Source organism: Rhamphochromis longiceps, linkage group LG5 (genome assembly GCF_057381845.1).
Source record: "Rhamphochromis longiceps isolate RC_006_pf linkage group LG5, R_longiceps_female_GT1.1, whole genome shotgun sequence".
Lineage (NCBI taxonomy): Eukaryota > Metazoa > Chordata > Actinopteri > Cichliformes > Cichlidae > Rhamphochromis > Rhamphochromis longiceps.
The window spans coordinates 42,394,737-42,417,710 of NC_140561.1; the positions used below are offsets into that span (position 1 = coordinate 42,394,737).

The 22,974-nt window shown below is 45.8% G+C and overlaps 2 protein-coding genes across 3 annotated transcripts in view; both read left to right on the plus strand.

Moving 5' to 3' along the window:
- isy1 (ISY1 spliceosome associated protein) overlaps positions 1–775 on the plus strand; it is a 12,713-nt gene extending 11,938 nt beyond the window's left edge. Inside the window, exon 11 of the mRNA XM_085407736.1 lies at positions 598–775. Coding sequence (XP_085263862.1) covers positions 598–705 — 108 coding nt within the window. The 3' untranslated portion in view covers positions 706–775. The remainder of the gene's footprint in view (positions 1–597) is intronic.
- Positions 776–924: 149 nt separating this feature from the next.
- Positions 925–22,494, plus strand: LOC146670697 (haloacid dehalogenase-like hydrolase domain-containing 5). Of its 2 annotated transcripts, none has more exons than XM_085407733.1 (10): positions 925–1,943; positions 2,155–2,346; positions 2,502–2,693; positions 3,919–4,031; positions 5,733–5,826; positions 6,060–6,093; positions 6,170–6,344; positions 6,424–6,600; positions 8,087–8,252; positions 20,774–22,494. In XM_085407733.1, exons 2-10 carry the CDS (start codon positions 2,293–2,295, stop codon positions 20,960–20,962), a joined length of 1,194 nt encoding a protein of 397 aa, XP_085263859.1. In that variant the 5' UTR covers positions 925–1,943; positions 2,155–2,292; the 3' UTR covers positions 20,963–22,494. The 2 variants fall into 2 exon arrangements, with proteins under 2 accessions (XP_085263859.1, XP_085263861.1); XM_085407735.1 differs by lacking the exon at positions 20,774–22,494 and adding an exon at positions 16,216–16,352.
- The last annotated feature ends 480 nt before the right edge of the window (positions 22,495–22,974 follow it).

Sequence of the window (22,974 nt, forward strand, 5' to 3'; positions counted from 1 at the left end):
ATAAGTCACTTAGACAACCTAAAAATGTTATTGTTGGGCTTTTTTCAGTGTTTTGTTTGTTCGTGAGTAAATCGGTTTGGCTGAGATTAAAGTTCTTAGATTAGATAAAATAAAACTTTATTAATCCCCCGGGTGGTTTTCACACAGCTGAATAAACGTCAAACAGAAAACTGATTAAACAGACGTGTGAGGCAGTCGAGAATTTCCGCCAGTGTCCTGTTATATTTTAGATAGCAAGGAGCAGACGGCCGAGTTTATTAAACTCCACCGAGACAGCGGCGACGCAGATCTGAAGGCAAGACCGTCCAATTCCACAGCCGTTTACTTCCGGCCTACCCGACCTTCTGAGGACCCGGCCCACGTAGACCGCCAAGGCTGGGTCCTCAGGAGGATGCAGCCCATGAATTTGGACACGACCATGCTGTGGAAGAGAGACAGAGATTAATAACGGATATGATTCAGTAGAGAGGTCTGTTAACACATAGCGAGTGAAGAAGAAACACCCAGTGCATCATGGGAATCCTCCAGAATGGTCTAGTGATGAAGTACCTTGGGTACGTAGTTCAGGAGTAACCTCCCTGTCTGTCTGTCTCTCAGGTGGAGGAGGCTTTGGTCAGGAGGAAGAAGATGGAGTTGCTGCAGCGTTACGCCAGCGAGACTCTTCAGGCTCAGAGTCAGGAGGCCCGAGCTCTACTGGGGCTCTGACCCATCTGTCTGCTGCTGTAAATACAGGCGTGTTTTTTACCTTTTCTTAATAAAAACTTTCTGCTCTTCAGTTTCTTCTCGTCTACTTTTCTTGCTTATAGTGAACCTCAGGTCTGCCCCCTGCTGGACAGTGAAGTGAACAAATTTCATTGAGGGGAAAGAAATGTTGACTTTTAAGAGAATATCGGCACCAAACCACAGCAGCAGTCTCCTCCGGGCGCTTTTAACGTAGAGACTCGACAGCAATTTAGTGCAACTGATCTCAAAACTGGGAAAAAGAATCACAAACGTCATGATTTTTAGGAAAAAGTTCATTGTGACAGACTGGCGTGCATCCTCTCACCTGTGACAGCTAAAATAGGCTCCACCCCCCATGACCGTGACATGGATAAGCAGAAGAAAATGGCTGGAACATGTTTGTGCAGCTAAATTTGTTTTATTCTTTTGTTTTGTTTTGTTTTTACACGTTTTCATTTCCTTTCCAGCTGGATATCACAAAGGTTTTCCATCGCTATGGTAACGATGCTCTGCTTCTTCTTCTGTGTTGGCCCTCATATTCACACTACCTTTAACCTCAGCAGCAGCAGGGGTCAAAGGTTCATCAGCAGTACCTCGCTGTACTGTCAACACTGAGGTTACTGCAGTACTTCAGTCTGTGTCATCATGTGGCTTCAATCTGCCTGTTGATTGGTGGCAGCATTCTGCAGCATGTGGCTGATTAATGACCTGACGCGTCATGTGATGTCATGTGAGGAGGAAACGGCTGTGTGTGTGTCTCTCTGTTTGTTTGTTTGTGTGTGTGTGTGTGTGTGTGTGTGTGTGTGTGTGTGCATCTGTTTGTCTGTGTGTGTGTGTGTGTGTGTGTGTGCATCTGTTTGTCTGTGTGTGTGTGTGTGTGTGTGTGTGTGTGTGCATCTGTTTGTCTGTGTGTGTGTGTGTGTGTGTGTGTGTGTGTGTGTGTGTGTGTGTGCATCTGTTTGTTTGTTTGTGTGTGTGTGTGTGTGTGTGTGCGTCTGTTTGTCTGTGTGTGTGTCTGTCTCTCTGTGCCTCTGTGTGTGTGTGTGTGTGTGTGTGTGTGTGTGCCTCTGTGTGTGTGTGTGTGTGCGTGTGCGTGCGCGCGCGCGCGCGCGTCTGCTTCAGCGTCCTTATCTCCAGTGAACCAATCGTGACCCTGAACCTCAACTTGAAGCTGAACCTGAGGTGCTGTTGGATCCAGGTGACTCCTCCCACCTGTACAGGTACAGTTTACACTTCATTTATAGATCACATGTCTGAGACTTAAAGCTGAGTGTTTAGCTCAGGTAACAGGATCTATTTTTCAATTCCTGTTATCAGCTTAATATAGGAGCTAATCAACTAATGACCAAACTAACATGACCAGGTTATCTCGAGGCCACGCCTTCTTCTCCTCCACAGGTAACCCATCCCTCATCTCTGTCTGTGTCACAGGAAAATACCGTACCGTCAGCTGAGCAGAAGCTTTTTTTGTGGTGACAACGCAAGTGTGCTGCATCAGGCTCCTCCCACTGGTGACATCGCAGCTGTGTGGATATAAAGAGCGATGAGCGGCAGAGGGACCTGCGCGTCATGTGGTGTCGAGGTTTCCTGCAGCAGACGGTCAGACATGTTTCCAGCAGGCAGGTCAGTGTGTGTGTTATGACATCCTATGAACCCAGACTGATAACTATTGATAATCTATTGATCGTGTCTTACTGTTTGTCGGACAACAGCAGGCTTCTTCACATGATGGAGGAAAAGTGAATAACTTGTCTTTCTCTCTCGTACCTGTCCGTCAGGCGGGCGTCATCTTCGATGTGGATGGCGTCCTGGTGCGTGGGTCCGCCGTGATCCCAGCTGCTCGGCGAGCTTTCAGGAAGCTCCTGGACAGTAACAACAACTTCCTTTTTCCCACTGTCTTCGTCACCAATGCAGGAAGCTGCCAGAGACACCACAAAGCCCAGCAGCTGTCTCACCTGCTGGACGTCCAGGTAGGAGGCTGCAGAACTTCCTGTTTTGATTCCAGCTGTGTAGGCGCCGTTTATCGATCGATTATTTAAGCTTTTTTGGACTCTTACGTATAATTTAACACAGTCAGCCTGTTTCCTCACCTCTCAGTGAGCCTCCTCCCTACCTGTGTGTGTGTCTCAGGTGATTCTGGTAAAGTTAATCTGTGCTCACCGTGTTCTCGCTGTGGAAGCTGTGACACGGCTGCATAAACACACTGAGGGCTTCTCCGTGTTCACGGGACTCTGTTGGGCTTTAATGTCATTAATTTATAACTTTAAGAGGTCCCATGACTCTAAATTCAACTCAGGAGGTGATGAAGAGGAGAGGAGGAAGATAGCCCTAACATCACATGACTGTCACATGGTGCGAGGGGTTGGCTCTGGTTGGTAGAGCTGCTGATACAAGTACCGATACTTTTACTCTTTAAAGGCAGCTGATGCAGGAGAGCAGAATCATCTATCTGCTAATTCTGAACACTTTTTACTGACCATTAAATTACTGTGACTTTGACTTTACACAGTAATGAGTTAACACAATAAAACACACCTTTCAGCTCTTATTTTGAAGAGCTGGATGTAACTGTTCCTGTCTCTGAGCAGCTCAGCTGACCCGTGTCACGACTCATGTGTGTTATTCTTGTTGTGAATGTTATGAATTTAACACCTTTAACCTCCGTTACAAATGAGCCCGTGTGGCTCAACACTGTGTAACATGATGTCAGACATTTATTCAAATTATTAGTTCATTGTTTTGCCATGAACATTTTTAAGGCTGTTAGTGTTCACGTGCTAACATTAATGCGATTAACATTCATGTGGATCGCAGAACGGACAGACTTTGGATAAACTGACAGAGACATTTCAGGGACTTCGAGTCATTCTGCGCTCCAGATGGGTTACTTGTGTTAAAAATTTTAATTGCATTATGTTAACATTGACAGCCCTAAAATGTTTTAATTCATTGTGTTGTTGCTCATATCTGTGCTGTGATTGGACGCCAGGATTCATCCTGAATCCTCCTGACTTGAATGTAGAATCATGGGACCACTTCAAGTCTACAGCGCATCCGAGGGTCCATTTTTAAAGCATGGCTCACACTAAAGAACATCAGCGCGTCACTTTGTCTCGTGGAGGCGCCGTCAGTGGCTGGGTCCATCTTTTATCTACAGCTGTTCTTCGGACCACTCATGTCTCTCTCTGTCTGTAGATCACGCCGGAGCAGGTGGTCCTTTCCCACAGTCCTTTGCAGATGATGAAGAGTTTCCACGATAAATGCGTCCTTGTGTCTGGACAGGGGCCGGTGACACACATCGCCAACACGTATCCTCCTCAAAGTTCATCAGGGTCAGAAAACTGCAGACAGGACCTCATCCTGGTGCTCACAGAAAGATCACGAGGAGTTCCAGGAAGCAGGTTTAGCTGCAGCTCTGATTGCGCTAACCCTGAGATGAAGGAAACTTTTCTGTCCCAGAAATACTGTTAACCTCTACTCTGAGTCAGTTACCATGGTAACAGACTCCAAACTAACCTGCTGGCTGCCATGGTTTCTCTCTGACTCCTCCCCTCTGCTGCACCTGAACCAGCCAACTGACTCATTTCCTCATTCAAGTCAATTCTGTCCAAGCTCAGAGCAAACAATTAATCTGCAGATGTTTTTACAAAAACTATGATAATCAATCACACTGATGGATAAATGGATCTTATTTGAGTGAAGTTCAGGCTGAGATGACTTTAAAACTAAAGCTGAACTAAATGTGTTTAAAGTCACTGCAGACAGTCTGACTGTAATCGTGAAATGTAACCACTGAAAATCACCTGAGTCGGCCTCGGCAGGTCGACCCAGAACCAGATCAGCCAGAACATGGGCTCCGTGACGGATCAGCAAACCGAGTCCACTTGCACAGCAGGACGGATCGAAACAGATTTTTGATCAGGGATTCAGATCGGATTCGTCCCAGATGTTTTTTTTAACTTTTTTTTAGCTTGAAGCTGATATTAGAGCGACATTATCAGCATTTTTATCCAGTTATGACAGAACTCAGGGAATTCTTTATTTTTACTGGAATTTTTGAAATAATGAAATGGTCGTTAACTGTAGCAAACAGTTTTTAATTAAAAACAGACTCGAGTGCAGATCCCTCTTGGACTTCAGATGAATAATTAGATTTAAAATCAGATCTAAAATTAGGATTCATGAGCACGGTGGCACGGTGGTTAGCACTGTTGCCGCACAGCAAGAAGGTCCTGAGTTCAATTCCACCATCAGCCCGGGGTCTTTCTGTGTGGAGTTTGCATGTTCTCCTCGTGTTTGCGTGGATTCTCCCCGGGTACTCTGGCTTCCTCCCACAGTCCACAGACATGCAGTTAGGTTAATTGATCAATCTCCACTATCTAAATTGCCCATAGGTGTGAATGTGAGTGTGAATGGTTGTCTGTCTCTGTGTGTTAGCCCTGCGACAGACTGGCGACCTGTCCAGGGTGTACCCCACCTCTCGCCCTATGACAACTGGGATTGGCTCCAGCGCCCCCACAACACTGAAAAGGATAAGCGAATGGATGGATTCAAGTTGTGATAGCTGACATTATTAAAAATTACATCATTTCTGTCTGCATTGATGAAATCGGTGGTGCAAAGTGATTAAACTGATAAATGTCTTTGCATTCTTCGGTTCCCTGGATTAAAATCAAAGCGCTTTCTTGGCTTTCTTTCTCTACTTGCGCACATGCTTAACTCAGGCTCAACATGCTCAGAGTTGGCTGAACTAACTCTGATCAGCTGATCACCTCAGAGTTTGTTTTTAAACTCGGAGTTTGATGAACACAGTTCCTGGAATACCCCCCAGGTTAACCTTAATCCTGCTTGTTAATCTGATTTTAACAAATGTTTCCAAATATTTGTCTGGATGATGAGACACTGTGAGGTGTTTTTCACTCAGACAGATTTTTTTGATTGCGGGACTTTAATTGTCGGAACGTCTGAATGAAAAATCTGGGTGTTGCAATCCTGAATGGCTCTTCCAGTTTGGGTTTTCAGAGGGTGATGACCATGGAGCAGCTCTCAGAACACCACCCCCTGCTGGACATGGTGGACCACAGCAGGAATCCCACACTTCCTGTGAGTCCTGCAGACATTAAACTCAGAGCCATTTGTGCAAACAGTTTCTGATTGGTGAGAATGAGACTTCGTTCTACCTGGTAAATAGTGCTGATTTTTTTTTTTTTTTTTTTTTTTAAAAAGCAAAAATGGCAGTAATCAGTAAGTTAAATTGCACTCCACATGCTCATTAGTGTTTCTTCTTCCAGAGTTATGTTTGTTCATTCCATCATCACTTTGTTTGTTTGTTTCAGTCATCTCCACCACAGAGTCTCCCCCAGATACAAGGTAAGACAGCCAACACACAGGAAGTGGAATGGCTTTTCTTCATCAGCTCCTTTTCTGACTTTCGGTGTTTCCATAGCGATCATCCTGTTTGGGGAGCCAGTCAGATGGGAGACCAATTTGCAGCTGCTGATTGACGTGCTTCTGACCAATGGCAGGCCAGAGTGTGGGTATGACACCCAGCTTTCACCACAGCTGCCAGTCTTAGCCTGCAACACGGACTTGCTGTGGATGGCTGAGGCCCCATCACCACGGTAACAACCACAGACTTACCACAGGTGCTAAAGTGGAGGCGTCCTGCTGATGGCTCTGACTGCTGCTGTGTTGCTGTAGGTTTGGCCATGGGATGTTCTTACTGTGTCTGGAGTCAGTCTACAGGAAGCTGACGGGTCGGGAACTGGAGTACAAGGCACTGCTGGGAAAACCCAGTCTGGTAACCTACCAGTATGCTGAGCAGGTGTTGCGACAGCAGAACTGCAACCGCAGGCTGAACACCATCTATGCCGTGGGGTAACCAATATCATCCATATCGAAATCTGTAACAAATAACAACAACACTGTAACCCCATCTGTAACAACATCACTATCTGTAACAACATCACCATCTATAACAACATCACTATCTGTAACAACATCACCATCTGTAACAACATCACTATCTGTAACAACATCACCATCTTTAACAACATCACTATCTGTAACAACATCACCATCTATAACAACATCACTATCTGTAACAACATCACTATCTGTAACAACATCACTATCTATAACAACATCACTATCTGTAACAACATCACCATCTGTAACAACATCACCATCTGTAACAACATCACCATCTGTAACAACATCACCATCTGTAACAACATCACCATCTGTAACAACATCACTATCTGTAACAACAACTCTATCTGTAACAACAACTCCATCTGTAACAACTCCATCTGTAACAACTCCATCTTTAACGACATTGGTAACGACTCCATCTGTAACAACATCTCCATCTGTAACAACATCACCATCTGTAACAACATCACCATCTGTAACAACATCACCATCTGTAACAACATCTATAATGACATCTGTAACAAAATCACCATCTGTAACAACATCTATATCAACATCAGCATCTGTAACAACATCTATATCAACACCATTTGTAACAACTCCTATATCAACATCACCATCTGTAACAACTCCATCTAGAACATCACCATCTGTAACGACATCTATATCAACACCATCTGTAACGACATCTATATCAACACCATCTGTAACGACTCCATCTAGAACAACACCATCTATATCAACACCATCTAGAACAACATCTGTATCAACACCATCTGTAACACCATCTGTAACAACTCCATCTTTAACGACATTGGTAACGACTCCATCTGTAACACCATCTGCAACAACACCATCTATAACAACACCGTCTCTAGCCACACATCTGTAACTCCATCTATAACAACACCGTCTGTGACATCATCAGTAAAACATCATCTATAACAACATCTGCTGATAGCTCCTCCTCTATTTGATTGTCCTGTTATTGTGGCAGTTTCACTTTTCCAACTGAGAAATAAAGCAGTTCCTAATTGGGAATTGGTCAGATAAATAAAAAATAAAGTATAATTTAATCATGGCTTTGTTTGTAGTTGTGCTGGAAATTTCGTTTGATGTGTCAATCACATATTTTAATCATGTCATATTAGTAATAGTAACATCACTTTCTCACTTTAGTATAGCAAGCTCTTTCCTGACACCAGTTGTATGCATGCATGTAGAATGTTATCACTCACATGGTGGTGCAATTTAATTTAAGATTTTCCACAACAAAGTTTTGAATGCTTTTGAGTTTAATTAATTAATTATAGATTTTACACTGCATCTTGCAGCCCACCAGCAATCACTTGATGGTGTGACCCAGCGTCACACTTTGGGAACCAGTATCTACTTTATTGGCTAATCCAACTGTCTTCTTGTTTCCTAGTGACAACCTAATGACGGACATCTATGGTGCTAACTTGTACAACCGTTACCTGGGTCAGCGGCATGCTGCTGTGACAACCACCACCAGGCTGGTTGCCCGGGGAATGGGAAGTGAGGTGATGGCAGAGGAGGAGCCAATGTCTGCAATTCAGTGCCACTCTATCCTGGTACGTACATCACCTTTGAGGTTTACATCTTTCTTTTTTTGAATGGTGGATGGTCATTAAAAAATGAATTTAAATAATGAGGTTGGAGTGCAAAGGCTGTGATTCTAGCATCTACATGGATGTTAAAAACATCCACAGTAATTATTTTATCTGAGCTGAGCACTAAATCAAATAAAAAGTCTGAGAAATCAGACAGAAACTCTGTGTAAGGTCCAGATGGAGGATAGATGATAATCAATAAGACTGGTTTCTGAGTTTTACAGCTGCGGTGGACAAGGCTAAGCATCAGGCTTTCAAATGAATTAAAAGTCTAAAGTTACACACCGATTCGATATTGATTTTAGGGACCTCAGATTGGCGTAACCGGGTGTCATTACTGCCGACATGAATTACGATTTTACTGAATTTACGTTTACCCTTACCCAGCAGTTTTAAATTTCCTTCAATGTCGCCTGCTCTGGCCCCTGGAAGACAATTGACTATGGTTGCCGGTGTCTCTAGCTTCACATGTCTGAGAACAGAATCACCAATTACCAGAGTTTGACCCCCGGCGGGTGTGTCACCGAGTGGGGAAAAACGGTTAGACACATGAACAGGTTGGTGGTGTACCTGGGGCTTCTGTTTAGGACTATGCTTCCTCCTCACCGTGACCCAGCCGCCCTCTTTCCCCAGCTGCTTGGGGTCTGCCGGGGAACAGCTAGCGGGGCCTACGCTATCTTCGGCTGCACCAGCTACAGGGGCCTGGCTAGCTACGGGTGAATGAAGGGTGCGAAGCCGAGTCTCCAATTTAGCAGAGGTGACAAAAGTACAGACATTCTGCTTCCGGTGGCTCGTAGCACCGCATGGCCGCATAGAGAGTGACCTCCGGCACCAACCGTGTGTTTTCCCCGGACTCGAGAGCTGTATTAGGGCTACATTGCCATTTTTCGACGCAAGAATGAGTGGGGATAAATCTAAAAAGGGAGGATACGGGCTACGAAACATTCTTGACTGTGAAATGGAGAAGGACGCCGCGGCTAGTGAGGCAAGCCTCTCATCGGGACAAGATGGCGACCGAGGTGAAGGTCTGGTTTGGCTTCGGGATGCTGTGAGTAGCGTACTGGTGGCTGAAATGGCTACATTGCGAACCAAATTGAAAAGTGACTTCAAAGCATTCGGTACGGAATTTCGGGAGGATATAAAGAAGCAAATGGCTGAACTCTCTAAGGAATTGAATCAAAGACTACACGAGATGGCGGATCAGGTAGAGGAGATGACTGGTCGGCTAAAGCACGTCGAGGACAACATGGCTGACTCGGAACGCTGGGACACTGTCAAAGGAGCTTGCAAAGAAAAGCGTCTGGACTTCTTTAAGTTGCTTGAAGACGTTTCACCTCTCATCCGAGAAGCTTCTTCAGTTCTAAGGTCAAATGGTGGAGAGTCCCAGATATAAACCTAGTGGGAGTTTCCCCCCACAGAGGGACAAAAGGACCCCCTGATGATCCTCTAATCGCCTGAGCCAAGGTGTGAAACTGGGTGTGGGTCCCAATCAGCCAGAGTTTCGGGTGAGTTCATTGTGAAACCTGGCCCCACCTTATCATGTGATTTCCTGAGGTCAGATGGCCCAGGATGTGAGTGGGCGTTAAGGCGTCTGGGAAGGATCTCAAAACTGGATTATAGATGGCAGAGAGTTGGTGTCGTAAACCCCGCCTCTGTTCAAAGATGGTCGCTCACAGTGGACATAGATGCTTCTTTCACTCCTCTTTCTGTCCTCTCTGTCCAAAATGTGAACATTGGCATCCTCGAAAGAGTGTCCTTTATCCTTAAGATGCAGATGGACTGCTGAGTCTTGTCCTGTGGAGGTGGCTCTTCTGTGTTGTGCCATGCGCTTGTGAAGTGGCTGTTTGGTCTCTCCAATGTAGAGGTCTGGGCATTCCTCGCTGCACTGTACAGCATACACCACATTGTTAAGTTTGTGTTTTGGCGTTTTGTCTTTCGGGTGAACCAGTTTCTGTCTGAGCGTGTTGCTGGGTCTGAAATGCACCGGGATGTCGTGCTTGGAGAAAACTCTCCTGAGTTTCTCTGATACACCGGCTACATAGGGGATGACAATGTTGTTGCGTCTGTCCTTCTTATCCTCCCTCGCTGGTGTCTGATCTTCTTTTCTGTGCCTCTTTGCTGACTTTAAGAACGCCCATTTAGGATAGCCGCACGTTTTGAGTGCTTCCTTTACATGTGTGTGTGTTCCTTCTTTTTCCCTTCAGGCTTAGAGGGAACATGTTCTGCCCGGTGGTGTAGGGTCCTGATTACTCCAAGTTTGTGTTCCAGAGGGTGATGGGAGTCAAAGAGGAGGTACTGGTCCGTGTGTGTGGGCTTCCCGTAAACTTCGATGTTGAGGTTGCCGTTCTCTTCAATGTGCACAGCGCAGTCCAGGAAAGGCAAACAGTCGTCCTTTGTGTCTTCCCTGGTGAACTTGATGTTTTTATCCACAGCGTTGATGTGCGCAGTGAAGGATTCCACTTCTTGTGTCTTGATTTTGACCCAGGTGTCGTCCACATATCTGTACCAGTGGCTGGGTACTCTTCCTTTGAAAGAGCCAAGAGCCTTCCTTTCCACTTCCTCCATGTAAAGGTTGGCTACAATAGGTGACACGGGGGAGCCCATGGCACAGCCATGTTTTTGTCTGTAAAAGCCTTCGTTATATTTGAAGTATGTAGTGGTGAGGCAGAGGTCTAACAGTGTGCAGATCTGATCGGGTGTGAAGTTGGTCCTGTCCTCCAAGGAGCTGTCTTCTTGTAGTCGTTTTCTGACAGTCTCCACGGCCTCCTTGGTGGGTATGCAAGTGAAGAGAGAGACTACATCAAAGGACACCATGGTTTCATCTGGATCCAGGGTAAGTTTCTGGACCTTGTCGGTGAAGTCGGTGGAGTTCTTGATGTGGTGTGGGGTGTTCCCCACGAGAGGAGCAAGGATGGTAGCAAGGTGTTTAGCAATGTTGTAAGTGGCTGAGTTTATGCTACTGACTATGGGTCTGAGTGGGACAGCTTCCTTGTGGATTTTAGGAAGTCCGTAAATGCAGGGTATGGCATCCCCTGGGTAAAGGCGGTGATATGCAAGGCGGTCAGTGATTTTGTCCTTTTCAAGGTCCTGAATGCAAGCTATAACTTTCTTTTTGTAGCTGCTCTGTGGGGGGAAACTCCCACTAGGTTTATATCTGGGACTCTCCACCATTTGACATTAGAACTGAAGAAGCTTCTCGGATGAGAGGTGAAACGTCTTCAAGCAACTTAAAGAAGTCCAGACGCTTTTCTTTGCAAGCTCCTTTGACTACGATGACCTGGATGACTGAGAACCTTCACAGACAACGCTGGGACATTGGTGTTAGGGATACACTTGTGCAGCTGTTGGAAAATCAACAGGCGCTTCAGGAAAAGGTGTCCGATATGGAGGGCCGCGCTAGGCGCAAAAACATCCGGATCTACGGTGTACCGGAAAACTCGGAGGGCTCGTCGGTGACTACCTTTGTTGAAAATCTGATCAAAGAACACCTAGGCGAAGATTTCGGCCTGGACCGTGCTCTCGGCATTGAGCGCGCACACCGCGCGTTGGGACCAAAACCACCCCCGAACGCCCCACCACACTCAATAATAGTGCGCTTCCTCCAGTTCTCCGTTAAAGAAGAGATTCTCCGCACGGCATGGAACAAAGGGGTACATATCCAAAACAAACGGGTGTATTTCGATCATGACTACTCCCTGGAAGTGCAGAAAAGGAGACGGGAATATATCCCAGTTAAGAAGGCTTTGAAGGACAACGGGATCCGTTTCCAGACACCACTAAGTAAGATGCGAGTGTTTTATGCGTCAGGCAATGTCCTATATAATACCGCGACCCAAGCTGCCGAGGATTTAAGAAAGCGGGGAATAGCCGTGGGTAAGATCACTTTGGGGAACCAAACCAACAGGATGACAGAGGACACGATAAAGCAGCTACTTCCTTGGGAAACGCAGACAGCACACTGCGGGGGCGGCTTCCAGCAGCACGTGTGGGAAAAACTCCAAGCATTCCGGAGGGAGCAAGAAAAAGTGTCAGCAGACGAGTGAACAGCTGATGGTGGGACAACGGTGAGATAGCTGGCGGTAGAGTTTTGATAATCTAACCGCAGGAACACTGACTTTCGTATCCTTCAGAATTCATATTTCTTTAGGTTGGTGCCTACGGACATGGTTAGAGAACCACCACGTTATGTCTAGTAGCGATAAGAGACTGTTTTTGCTTATTCTTTGCCCTTTTTTGGCTTTTTTGTCGGTCACTCCCCTCTTGTCGGATGAGGAGCCCCACCCTGTGGCCAGTCCCCTCAATGTCAAAGGATACTGTTATATCCTTTGTATTGGAAGCTCTTGTTAATGTTTGGTGTGTTTGCTGTTCAGTGAGTTCTGGTTGTGATGTTCTGAGGTCTGGGTTGATTATGTTGTATTCCACATATCCACTTGATGGCTTATAATTTCTATAAAATGCTGTCACTAAATGTAAATGGCCTGAATAGCCCTATTAAAAGAAGCAAATTAATTGCCAAATTGAAAAAGGAGACCGTAGATTTGGCATATTGGCAAGAAACTCATCTAGACAATGCAGAACATGAGAAATTAAAAAAGATGGGTTTCAGACATACATTCTATTCATCGTATAGGGCCGGGAAAAAACGAGGAGTAGCTATCCTTATCTCAAATAAAATAAAATTTGAACATATATCTACTATAAGTGATAAGGAAGGTCGGTTTGTTTTAGTAAAAGGTAGAATAGAGAATAAGACGGTCACACTATTAAATGTCTATGCAACCCCCGGGAAGCAACGCAAGCTTCTTTAAGAAGATATTTGATTTGATCTCTAAGGAAACGGTGGGAACTCTTATTTGTGCAGGAGATTTTAATTTACTGTTAAATCCCAGATTAGACTCAAATAATAGGGACAGGAAAAGCACGTCTGGAGGGAAACGGGTTAAAGGAATGTTAACGGAATTAGGACTTATTGATGTGTGGCGATCTATCCATGGGTCAGCGTCAGGATTCACTTTTTACTCTGCTCGACACTCAGTGTATTCGAGGATAGATTACTGTTTTATGTTTAATAGGGATTTAGACAGGATAAAAGATTGCAGAATAGGTCCAAGAGATGTCTCTGACCACAGTGGAATTTATATAACGTTACATTTGGACGGGACACGGAAGACAACTTTGTGGAGACTAAATACCGGTATGTTAAATGACCCCGCTTTTGTGAAACAAATGACAGCCGATCTTAACTTGTACCTGCAGGACAATAATGGAGAGACAAATCACAGTATTGTGTGGGATGCAGCCAAAGCTGTCCTCAGAGGAAAAATAATTGCGTGGTCGACCATGATTAAAAAGAAAAAGTCACAAGAATTGTTACAACTGCAGAATAGATTAATGGCCTTGGAACAGTCAGGTCTAAAGGATAAAAATACTACAGTAACCCACCAGATCAGACCGATTAAGCAGGAGATAGATAAGATATTGAGCGAAGAAGTAGAGAAAAACATAAGGTTCATGAAACAGAGGTATTATGAGGCGGGGCCTAAGGCGGCGAAGCAGTTGGCGTGGCGGATTGGAAAACAGCAAGCTGAAAATAATATTTATAAGATTAGAGACCCGGTTGGTAACAATGTTGTAACTGACCTGGATGAAATTCAAAAAGCGTTTGAAATGTATTACAAATCCTTATATAGTCAATCTACTCAGGGTGATGTAAATAAGATGACTGACTTTTTGAATTCCTTAGACCTGCCTACGATTGGTCGAGAGGCAAATAATAAGTTAACGTCCTTAATATCTCGGGAAGAAATAATTAAAGCTATTTCTTTTAAAGCCTTAAATCCAATAAATCACCAGGTACCGATGGGCTCCCTGACGAATGGTACAAAACCATGAGGGAAAGCCTTCTTCCCCTGTTGGAAACTAGTTTTAATTATATTTTGAAAGGAGGTCTGGTACCTCCTTCTTGGAAGGAGGCCTTCATATCTGTTTTGCCAAAGGGGGGGACAGGATAGACTAAACTGCAAATCTTATAGGCCTATAAGTGTCCTGAACTCAGATTATAAACTATACACAACTATTTTGGTGCGAAGAATGGATGCTGTAATGCCTTCTTTGATTGATGAAGACCAAACGGGTTTCTTGAAAAATAGACAAACCCACGATAATATTAGACGAGCTTTACACATCATCGAACACATTAATAATAAGAAAACAAGCTCAGTTATTCTTAGTTTAGATGCTGAAAAAGCATATGATTCAGTGAATTGGGACTTCCTCTTCTTAGTGATGAAAAGATTTGGTTTCTGTAGCGAGTTTATAAGATGTTTCCAAGCTCTTTATTCTCTCCCTACTGCCAGAATAAAAATTAACGGTAGCCTCTCCGATACTATTTTTCTAGAACGAGGATGTAGACAGGGGTGTCCAGCAAGCCCCTTCCTCTTCAACTTGTTTATCGAACCTCTAGCCCAGGCTATACGTCAGGAAACATCGTTGAAAGGGATTGTAATAGGAGGGGACAAGTACAAGGTGTGTTTATACGCAGACGATGTCTTGGTGACAATCACGGATCCCAGCTCAGGTATACCAGTGTTAATGGGGATGTTGGAAACATATGGCCTGTATTCAGGGTATGTCCTTAATGTCAAAAAAACTCAAGTTCTGACATTTAATTTTTCTCCGGACCAGACACTACTGGCAAAATTCAAGTTTAATTGGGAGGCAACTGCTATCAAATATTTGGGAGTGTTTCTGCCTAGAGATCTGACACAACTGTACGATATTAATTACAGTCGTATTAATAGAGAAATATATAGCGATCTCAACATTTGGGCCTTGCTCCCTCTCGACCTTGGCAACAGGATACAGATAATTAAAATGAGTATTCTTCCCAAACTACTCTATCTTTTTCTTGCTTTACCTATTCAAATTCCAGAGAAGCAATTCAGGGAATGGAATAAACAGATTTCGAGATTCATTTGGCTTAACAAAAGACCACGGGTGAAGTTCTCTACTTTGCAGTTGCCGAAAGACAAAGGGGGCTTGGCTCTACCTTCATTAAGGAATTACTACTTATCTGCTCAGCTGAGGTCCTTGGTGTGTTGGTGTAATCCATCTTTTTGTGCGAGGTGGAAGACTATTGAGATGTCTCTCTCAGACACGCCAATCCAGTCTAGACTTGGTCACGCGGCTTCTGATTTGGACGATACCTTGACGCCCAGCCACTGGGTCACTTTTACATTAAAAATATGGAGGGGAGTGGTCAAGCAGGCGCAACTCCAGGAAGAGATAAAACTTCTGAGGTGGCCAGCGTATGACCCTGATTTTTTTACCTGCTTCCCACGATAGTAGATTTAAACAATGGGTGTTGCATGGAATCACTGCTGGGTGTTTGGTTATTGTAAAATCTAAAATTATGGCTTTTGATACCCTATGCAAGACTTACGATCTCGAGAAACAAGACTTTTTTCGATACTTGCAACTCCGTGACTATATTGGCAAAAGACTGAAGAGCTGTGTCCGTGGAGACTTCTCGATTGTTAATATTTTCACTCCAACATGTGGCGGGACTTCTGCTGGAAGAACATTATACGCTATTTCATAACGCCTAAACAGAAGTCTAAATTCAGTGCTACACCTGCGTTTTGCTGGAGGAATTGTGGGGAAGACATGGCTGATTACGGTCATGTATTCTGGTCCTGCCCACTCATACAACCCTTCTGGACGGAAGTTGTAAAGATAATTTCAGAGGTGTTGGGATTCCACGTGTCTCGTACATTTACCTCATTGTATCTGGGATATTTTACAGACGATTTAGCTGCAGATGATGTTTACCTTCTGAAAGTTCTCTTGGCTTCTGCGAAGAAGGCCATAACAAAACGCTGGCTCTGTAGAGATCCTCCCACTGTAACACTTTTTACCTCTATAGTGGAAGACGTCAAATTGATGGACTGTATGACTTTCACTCTGCGACTGCAGGGAGATTTGGGAAGGAGACGATGGAGAAAATGGCTGGACTTTACAGCTTGTGGCAGCGCCCTTTAATGCATAGAATTAGTAATGCAGACTTGCTGACATATGTATGTGTGGATGTGCAGATGTATGTACGGACGTATGTTATCTTCCCATGACCTCATACTGTTTCTGTTTTTTCTTTTTCTTTTTTCTTTTATCTTGTTGCATAAAAATGTTCCTAAACAAATAAAAATTGTCAAAAAAAAAGTACCGACATTCTTTATTTAACTAGAAGTACAGGCACTTTTGTTTAAAAAACAAAAAAAAAAGTATTGAATCAACTTCTTTACTTAAGTAAAACTGAAAAGTACGGGCTCTGAAATGTACTCAAAGTAAGAAAATAAAAAGCGGTTCCTTGAACAACAATTCTACCACCTATTTGTATATAAACAGAGCTTTGTGCATTATCAATATGATTATTATTATTATTATTATTATTATAAAATAATAATTTTTTTTCCCCCGACGGAACAGTTTACCCTGCCTGGGATAGGGTTACCGGGGCCCCGCCCTGGAGCCAGGCCCGGGGAGGGTGCCCGAGGGCGAGCGTCTGGTGGCTGGGCCTTAGTCCATGGGACCCGGCCGGGCACAGCCCGAAGAGGAGACATGGGCCCATCCTCCCCCAGGCCCACCACCCGCAGGAGGCGCCATAGGGGTCGGGTGCATTGTGTGCCGGGTGGCGGCCAGGAGCGGAGGCCCTGGCGCACTGACCCCCGGCTGCCAAGACTGGCAATAGGGACATGGAATGTCACCTCTCTGGTGGGGAAGGAGCCTGAGTTAGTGCGTGAGGTTGAGAGGTACCGGCTAGATATAGTCGGGCTCACCTCTACACATGGCTTGGGCTCTGGAACCAGTCTCCTGGAGAGGGGCTGGACTCTGTCTCAGTCTGGAGTTGCCCCTGGTGAGAGGCGGCGGGCTGGGGTGGGTATTCTAATATGCCCTCGGCTTGCTGCCGGTACGTTGGGGTTTTTCCCGGTGGATGAGAGGGTTTGTTCCCTGCGCCTTAGGGTCGGGGAACGGGTCCTGACTGTCATCTGCGCTTATGCGCCGAGTGGCAGTTCAGAGTACCCAGCCTTCTTAGAGTCCTAGGGGGTGGGGGTGCTGGAAGCTGCTCCACCTGGAGACTCTGTTGTCCTGCTGGGAGACTTCAATGCTCACGTGGGTAACGACAGCGAGACCTGGAGGGGCGTGATTGGGAGGAACGGCCTCCCTGATCTGAACCCGAGCGGTGCTTTGTTAATGGACTTCTGTGCTAATCACAGTTTGGCCATAACGAACACCCTGTTCTAACATAAGAGTGTCCATAAGTGCACGTGGCACCAGGACGCTCTAGGCCGTAGGTCGATGATCGATTTTGTAATCGTATCACCAGACCTGCGACCATATGTTCTGGACACTCGGGTAAAGAGAGGGGCTGAGCTGTCAACTGATCACCACCTGGTGGTGAGTTGGATCAGGTGGCGGGGGAGGACGCTGGACAGACCTGGTGCACCTAAACGCGTAGTGAGGGTGTGCTGGGAACGTCTAGCAGAGGCCCCAGTCCGCGCGATCTTCAACGCACACCTCCGGCAGAGCTTCAACAGCATTCCGAGGGAGACTGGGGACATTGAGTCCGAATGGACCATGTTCAGCGTCTCCATTGCCGAAGCTGCTGCATTGGGCTGTGGCCGCAAGGTGGTTGGTGCCTGCCGTGGTGGTAATCCCCGAACCAAATGGTGGACACCAGAGGTGAAGGGAGCCACCAGGCTGAAGGAGTCCTATCGGGCTTGGTTAGCCTGTGGGACTCTGGAGGCAGCTGACAGGTATCGACAGGCCAAGCGGAGTGCGGCTCGGGCAGTGGCTGAAGCAAAAACTCGGGTGTGGGAGGAGTTCGGAGAGGCCATGGAAAAAGACTTTCGGAAGAGATTCTGGCAAACCGTCAGGCGTCTCAGGAGGGGAAAGCGGTGCTCTACCTGCACTGTGTATAGTGCTGGCAGAGCGCTGCTGACTTCGACTGAGAAAATTGTCAGGCGGTGGAAGGAATACTTCGAGGACCTCCTTAATCCCACTGACACGTCTTCCGAGGAGGAAGCAGAGTCTGGGGATGAGGGGAATGACCCGCCAATTTCCGGGGGCGAGGTCACTGAGGCAGTTAAACAACTCCTTGGTGGCAGAGCCCCTGGTGTTGATGAGGTCCGCCCCGAGTTCCTGAAGGCTCTGGACGTTGTAGGGCTGTCCTGCTTGACACGCCTCTGCAATGTTGCGTGGAGATCAGGGGCAGTACCTGTGGACTGGCAGACCGGGGTGGTGGTCCCCATCTTTAAGAAGGGGGACCAGAGGGTGTGTTCCAACTACAGGGGGATCACACTCCTCAGTCTCCCTGGGAAAGTCTATGCCAGGGTGCTGGAAAGGAGAGTTCGTCCGCTAGTCGAACCTCGGATACAGGAGGAACAATGCGGTTTTCGTCCTGGTCGCGGAACACTGGACCAGCTCTTTATCCTCTCGAGGATACTTGAGGGTGCATGGGAGTTTGCCCAACCAGTCTACATGTGTTTTGTGGACTTGGAGAAGGCATTCGACCGTGTCCCTCGGGGTGTCCTGTGGGAGGTGTTGCGGGAGTATGGGGTGTCTGGCCCATTGCTACAGGCCATTCAATCCCTATACAACCGTTGCAAGAGCTTGGTTCGCATTGCCGGCAATAAGTCGGACTCGTTCCCGGTGGGTGATGGGCTCCGCCAGGGCTGCCCTTTGTCTCCGGTTCTGTTCATAATTTTTATGGACAGGATTTCTAGGCGCAGCCAAGTGGCGGAGGGCTTTCGCTTTGGTGGCCTCAGAATCTCATATCTGATTTTTGCGGATGATGTGGTTCTGTTGGCTTCATCGGGTGAGGGCCTCCAGCTCGCACTGGAACGGTTTGCAGCCGAGTGTGAAGCAGCAGGAATGAGGATCAGCACCTCCAAATCTGAGGCCATGGTTCTCAGCCGGAAAAGGGTGGAGTGCCCACTCCGGGTCGGGGATGAGTTCCTGCCCCAAGTGGAGGAGTTCAAGTATCTCGGGGTCTTGTTCGCGAGTGATGGGAGAAGGGAGCCGGAGATCGACAGACGGATTGGGGCTGCAGCTGCAGTAATGCGGATGCTGCACCGGTCCGTCATGGTGAAGAGGGAGCTGAGTGTAAAAGCGAAGCTCTCAATTTACCGGTCGATCTACGTCCCTACCCTCACCTATGGCCATGAGCTGTGGGTAGTGACCAAAAGAACGAGATCGCGGATACAAGCGGCAGAAATGAGCTTCCTCCGAAGGGTGGCTGGCCTCTCCCTTAGAGATAGGGTGAGAAGTTTGGCCATCCGGGAGGGGCTCAGAGTAGAGCCGCTGCTGCTCCACATCGAAAGGAGCCAGCTGAGGTGGTTCGGGCATCTGACAAGGATGCCCCCTGGGCGCCTCCTGGGTGAGGTGTTCCAGGCATGTCCCACCGGGAGGAGGCCCCGGGGCAGACCCAGGACACGCTGGAGAGATTATATCTCTCGGCTGGCCTGGGAACGCCTTGGTATTCCCCCGGATAAGATGGAGGAGGTGGCTGGGGAGAGGGAGGTCTGGGCCTCTTTGCTTAGGCTGCTGCTCCCGCGACCCGGCCTCGGATAAAGCGGATGAAGATGGATAATTATTTTTTTGGTTGCCTACATTGTAGAGGGTGACTTTACCTCCACATCTGGACAAAAAAATGAGTACAGTCATAGGTTAAAGTGGGAAGGATTACTATGAGCACATCTGCACTCACTCCAGCCTGCTTTAACTTCCAAGTATAAACACTATAAATTATATCATTGAACCTAAAGTAATGAAAACATGAGGTGCAAAATGTAGGAAATTGTCAAAAATTAAATACTCAGATACATACACTTGAAATTTCTACTTCAGCACAGTAACGATGTATAATTACCTGGTTACTTCCCACCTCCCCAATTCAGTAATCCTGGCCTCCAGAGCTTTAAACAGGCTACATTTATGACATGTATTGTTATTAGTAAAGGAGGCCAAGGAGTGATTAAATGTCTGACACAAGGAGCAGGAAAGTGCAGGATGAACAGGTGAAGAGGCCCTGCTGCTAGCGACTCGGCTGCAAGCTAAGCGTAGCTAAGCTAAGCTAAGTTAGTGAATCCCTAAAGACAGTGAGTGAATACTGTGACTGTAATTAGTGGGTGAATCAACACAGAGTGCTCTTTGGATAAAGCATGTGACGATCACACCATAAGATAAGTCATTATCTAAAACTAAACAGGCTAAACAAAAACATCTGTGAACTGTAACAGGAACAGGAAGTGATACTGTATTGCAGAGAGAGCCAACACCAAGTCAGTAAATCAGGGCTATTAAGCCTAATTTTGATTTTGAGCATCAGCGATTTAGTCCTTCAAAATAAAAGCACATCTGAGGACATCTGAGTTCAAAATAATAAGAGTGCAAAAATGCTTATCTTCCCATGTACCTGTCCTCAGGTGTGCACAGGTGTCTACAATCCCCGTTTCCCACTGCCTAGTGACCAGAATAGCAGCATCATGGAGACGGTGTTTCACGGTCACAGAGACCTGGTACCGGAGCCTGACCTGATGGAGCCGAGTTACATGGTGGAGGACGTGGAGGCTGCTGTGGACCTGCTGCTGCAGCAGGAGGGCTCTGACCTCTGACCTTCACAATGGGAAACCTGCACCTGGTTCTCATCAACATACTCCTCTGCCTTTAATCAGAGCTGGTGCTAAATTAGATTGCCTGGAGGGACACACTCTCTCCTACTCTGATTGGTTGTTTCGTTGGAAAAAGTCCTGATCATCAGTGTGTTGAATAAAGTTTAGAAATCTCTGAATTGTGTTTTTATTTGGATATTTTTTGGCAGATATCATCACGTATCCTGAGGGGAGAATGACAGAAAGAGAGCGGCTTTATCTACATTTGTATCCGAGTACAGACACAGACAGGCTTCTGCTCTCACTGGCAGCCTGTCACGGTCAGCCACCAAAAGCTGCGAGGAGCAGATCACAGACACATGCTTCATCCACAAACATTCCAGACATACATAAGTACTAATAACTTTCTACATTCATGGGTCAGAATAAAGCTTTTATAATAACGTGAGATGTCTATTAGTCTTTGAATCTGTAAATGTAGAGCTGTGGAGCGTAGAGACGTGTTTGTTTCATTTAAACTCAGTCTTATCGAGTTTGAATGTTGTTGATAATCTCTCTGTGCTCCGTAGGAAAGACAAGATGATCTTGTAAATATGAAGATTCGTGTTCTGCAGTTTGGTGTGAAGGCCAACAAACTGTGTGGTTCCACTGTAACCTTGGTTCTCTGAGTGACAGACAGTCTCTCCACTCCGTTACATATTGCACCTGTACAGATAGCTTTTGTGCCTTTTGGCAGCAAAGCAGGGTTGGAGCTCACTAAGCACACATATGCACTACCAAGTGGACATCAATCGCTGGTTTCACTTCTGCACAGAGGTTTTATATGCAAGCTGTGGGGCATGGCCGGGCTACCCATAGCGTGTTAAAGAAGTATCCACACGTGTGTGTCAATACTGCAAATTTTGTTATTGGTCGGATACCAAGTAAATACAGGACCAGTGTTACCTATAGAAACGCTTTTAATCCTTCAGGAAGCCTGTCGGAGAAAACAGTGTGTCCTGATTTATAAGATAATTCATCATCAATCATTTTAAACATCATTAAATCACTGTAACTTGTACTTTCCACAAAAACAACATAACACAATAAAACACAGCTTTCAGCTTTTATTTAGGAGAGCTGAATGTAAACATGCCTGTCTCTAATGTGGCTGTAAATAAAACGGGCACCACAGAAAGGTTCAGACATGTTTCACAGCATGTTTGACAGATATTTGTTCTTTAAAAAAAGATTTCACACAGTTCAGAGGGCGCTGATTAACAATAACGTGAAATTACAATCTGATATTGTAGCAGAAAGACTGAAGTCGTGTTTGGATACCATTAGAGATGACCGTCAGTCTTTATGCAAGGAACACATGTAAGTACCAAAGTCAGGTTGATTCTGGATGTGACGGATCAGAACTGAAAACAGGTTTATGTTCTTTATTGATATATTTGAAGCCTTTGATTCTGTAAACCACAAATTCTTAATCGATGTTTTGGACTACATTTTGGTCAGTACTTCAAAAAAGCATTAAAACATTTTATAATAATGGTAATATTTGGGTTAAACTTTGGTGGAAACCACTCGGAGAGTTCCCATTTCTCAGGCGTTAAACACGGAGGTCCTGCTGAACGTACGGTTACGGTGTAACCTTGGTTCTCTTAACCCTCTGGGGTCCAGGGTCAGGCACGTGCAGAGGGGGGGGGTGGAAGGGGCTTGAGCACCCGCCCCTTTAAACGTCTCTGCACGGCCCTGTCCAGGGTATACAGTGGGGCAAAAAAGTATTTAGTCAGCCACCGATTGTGCAAGTTCCCCCACTTAAAATGATGACAGAGGTCAGTAATTTGCACCAGAGGTACACTTCAACTGTGAGAGACAGAATGTGAAAAAAAAATCCATGAATCCACATGGTAGGATTTGTAAAGAATTTATTCGTAAATCAGGGTGGAAAATAAGTATTTGGTCACCTCAAACAAGGAAAATCTCTGGCTCTCACAGACCTGTAACGTCTTCTGTAAGAAGCTTTTCTG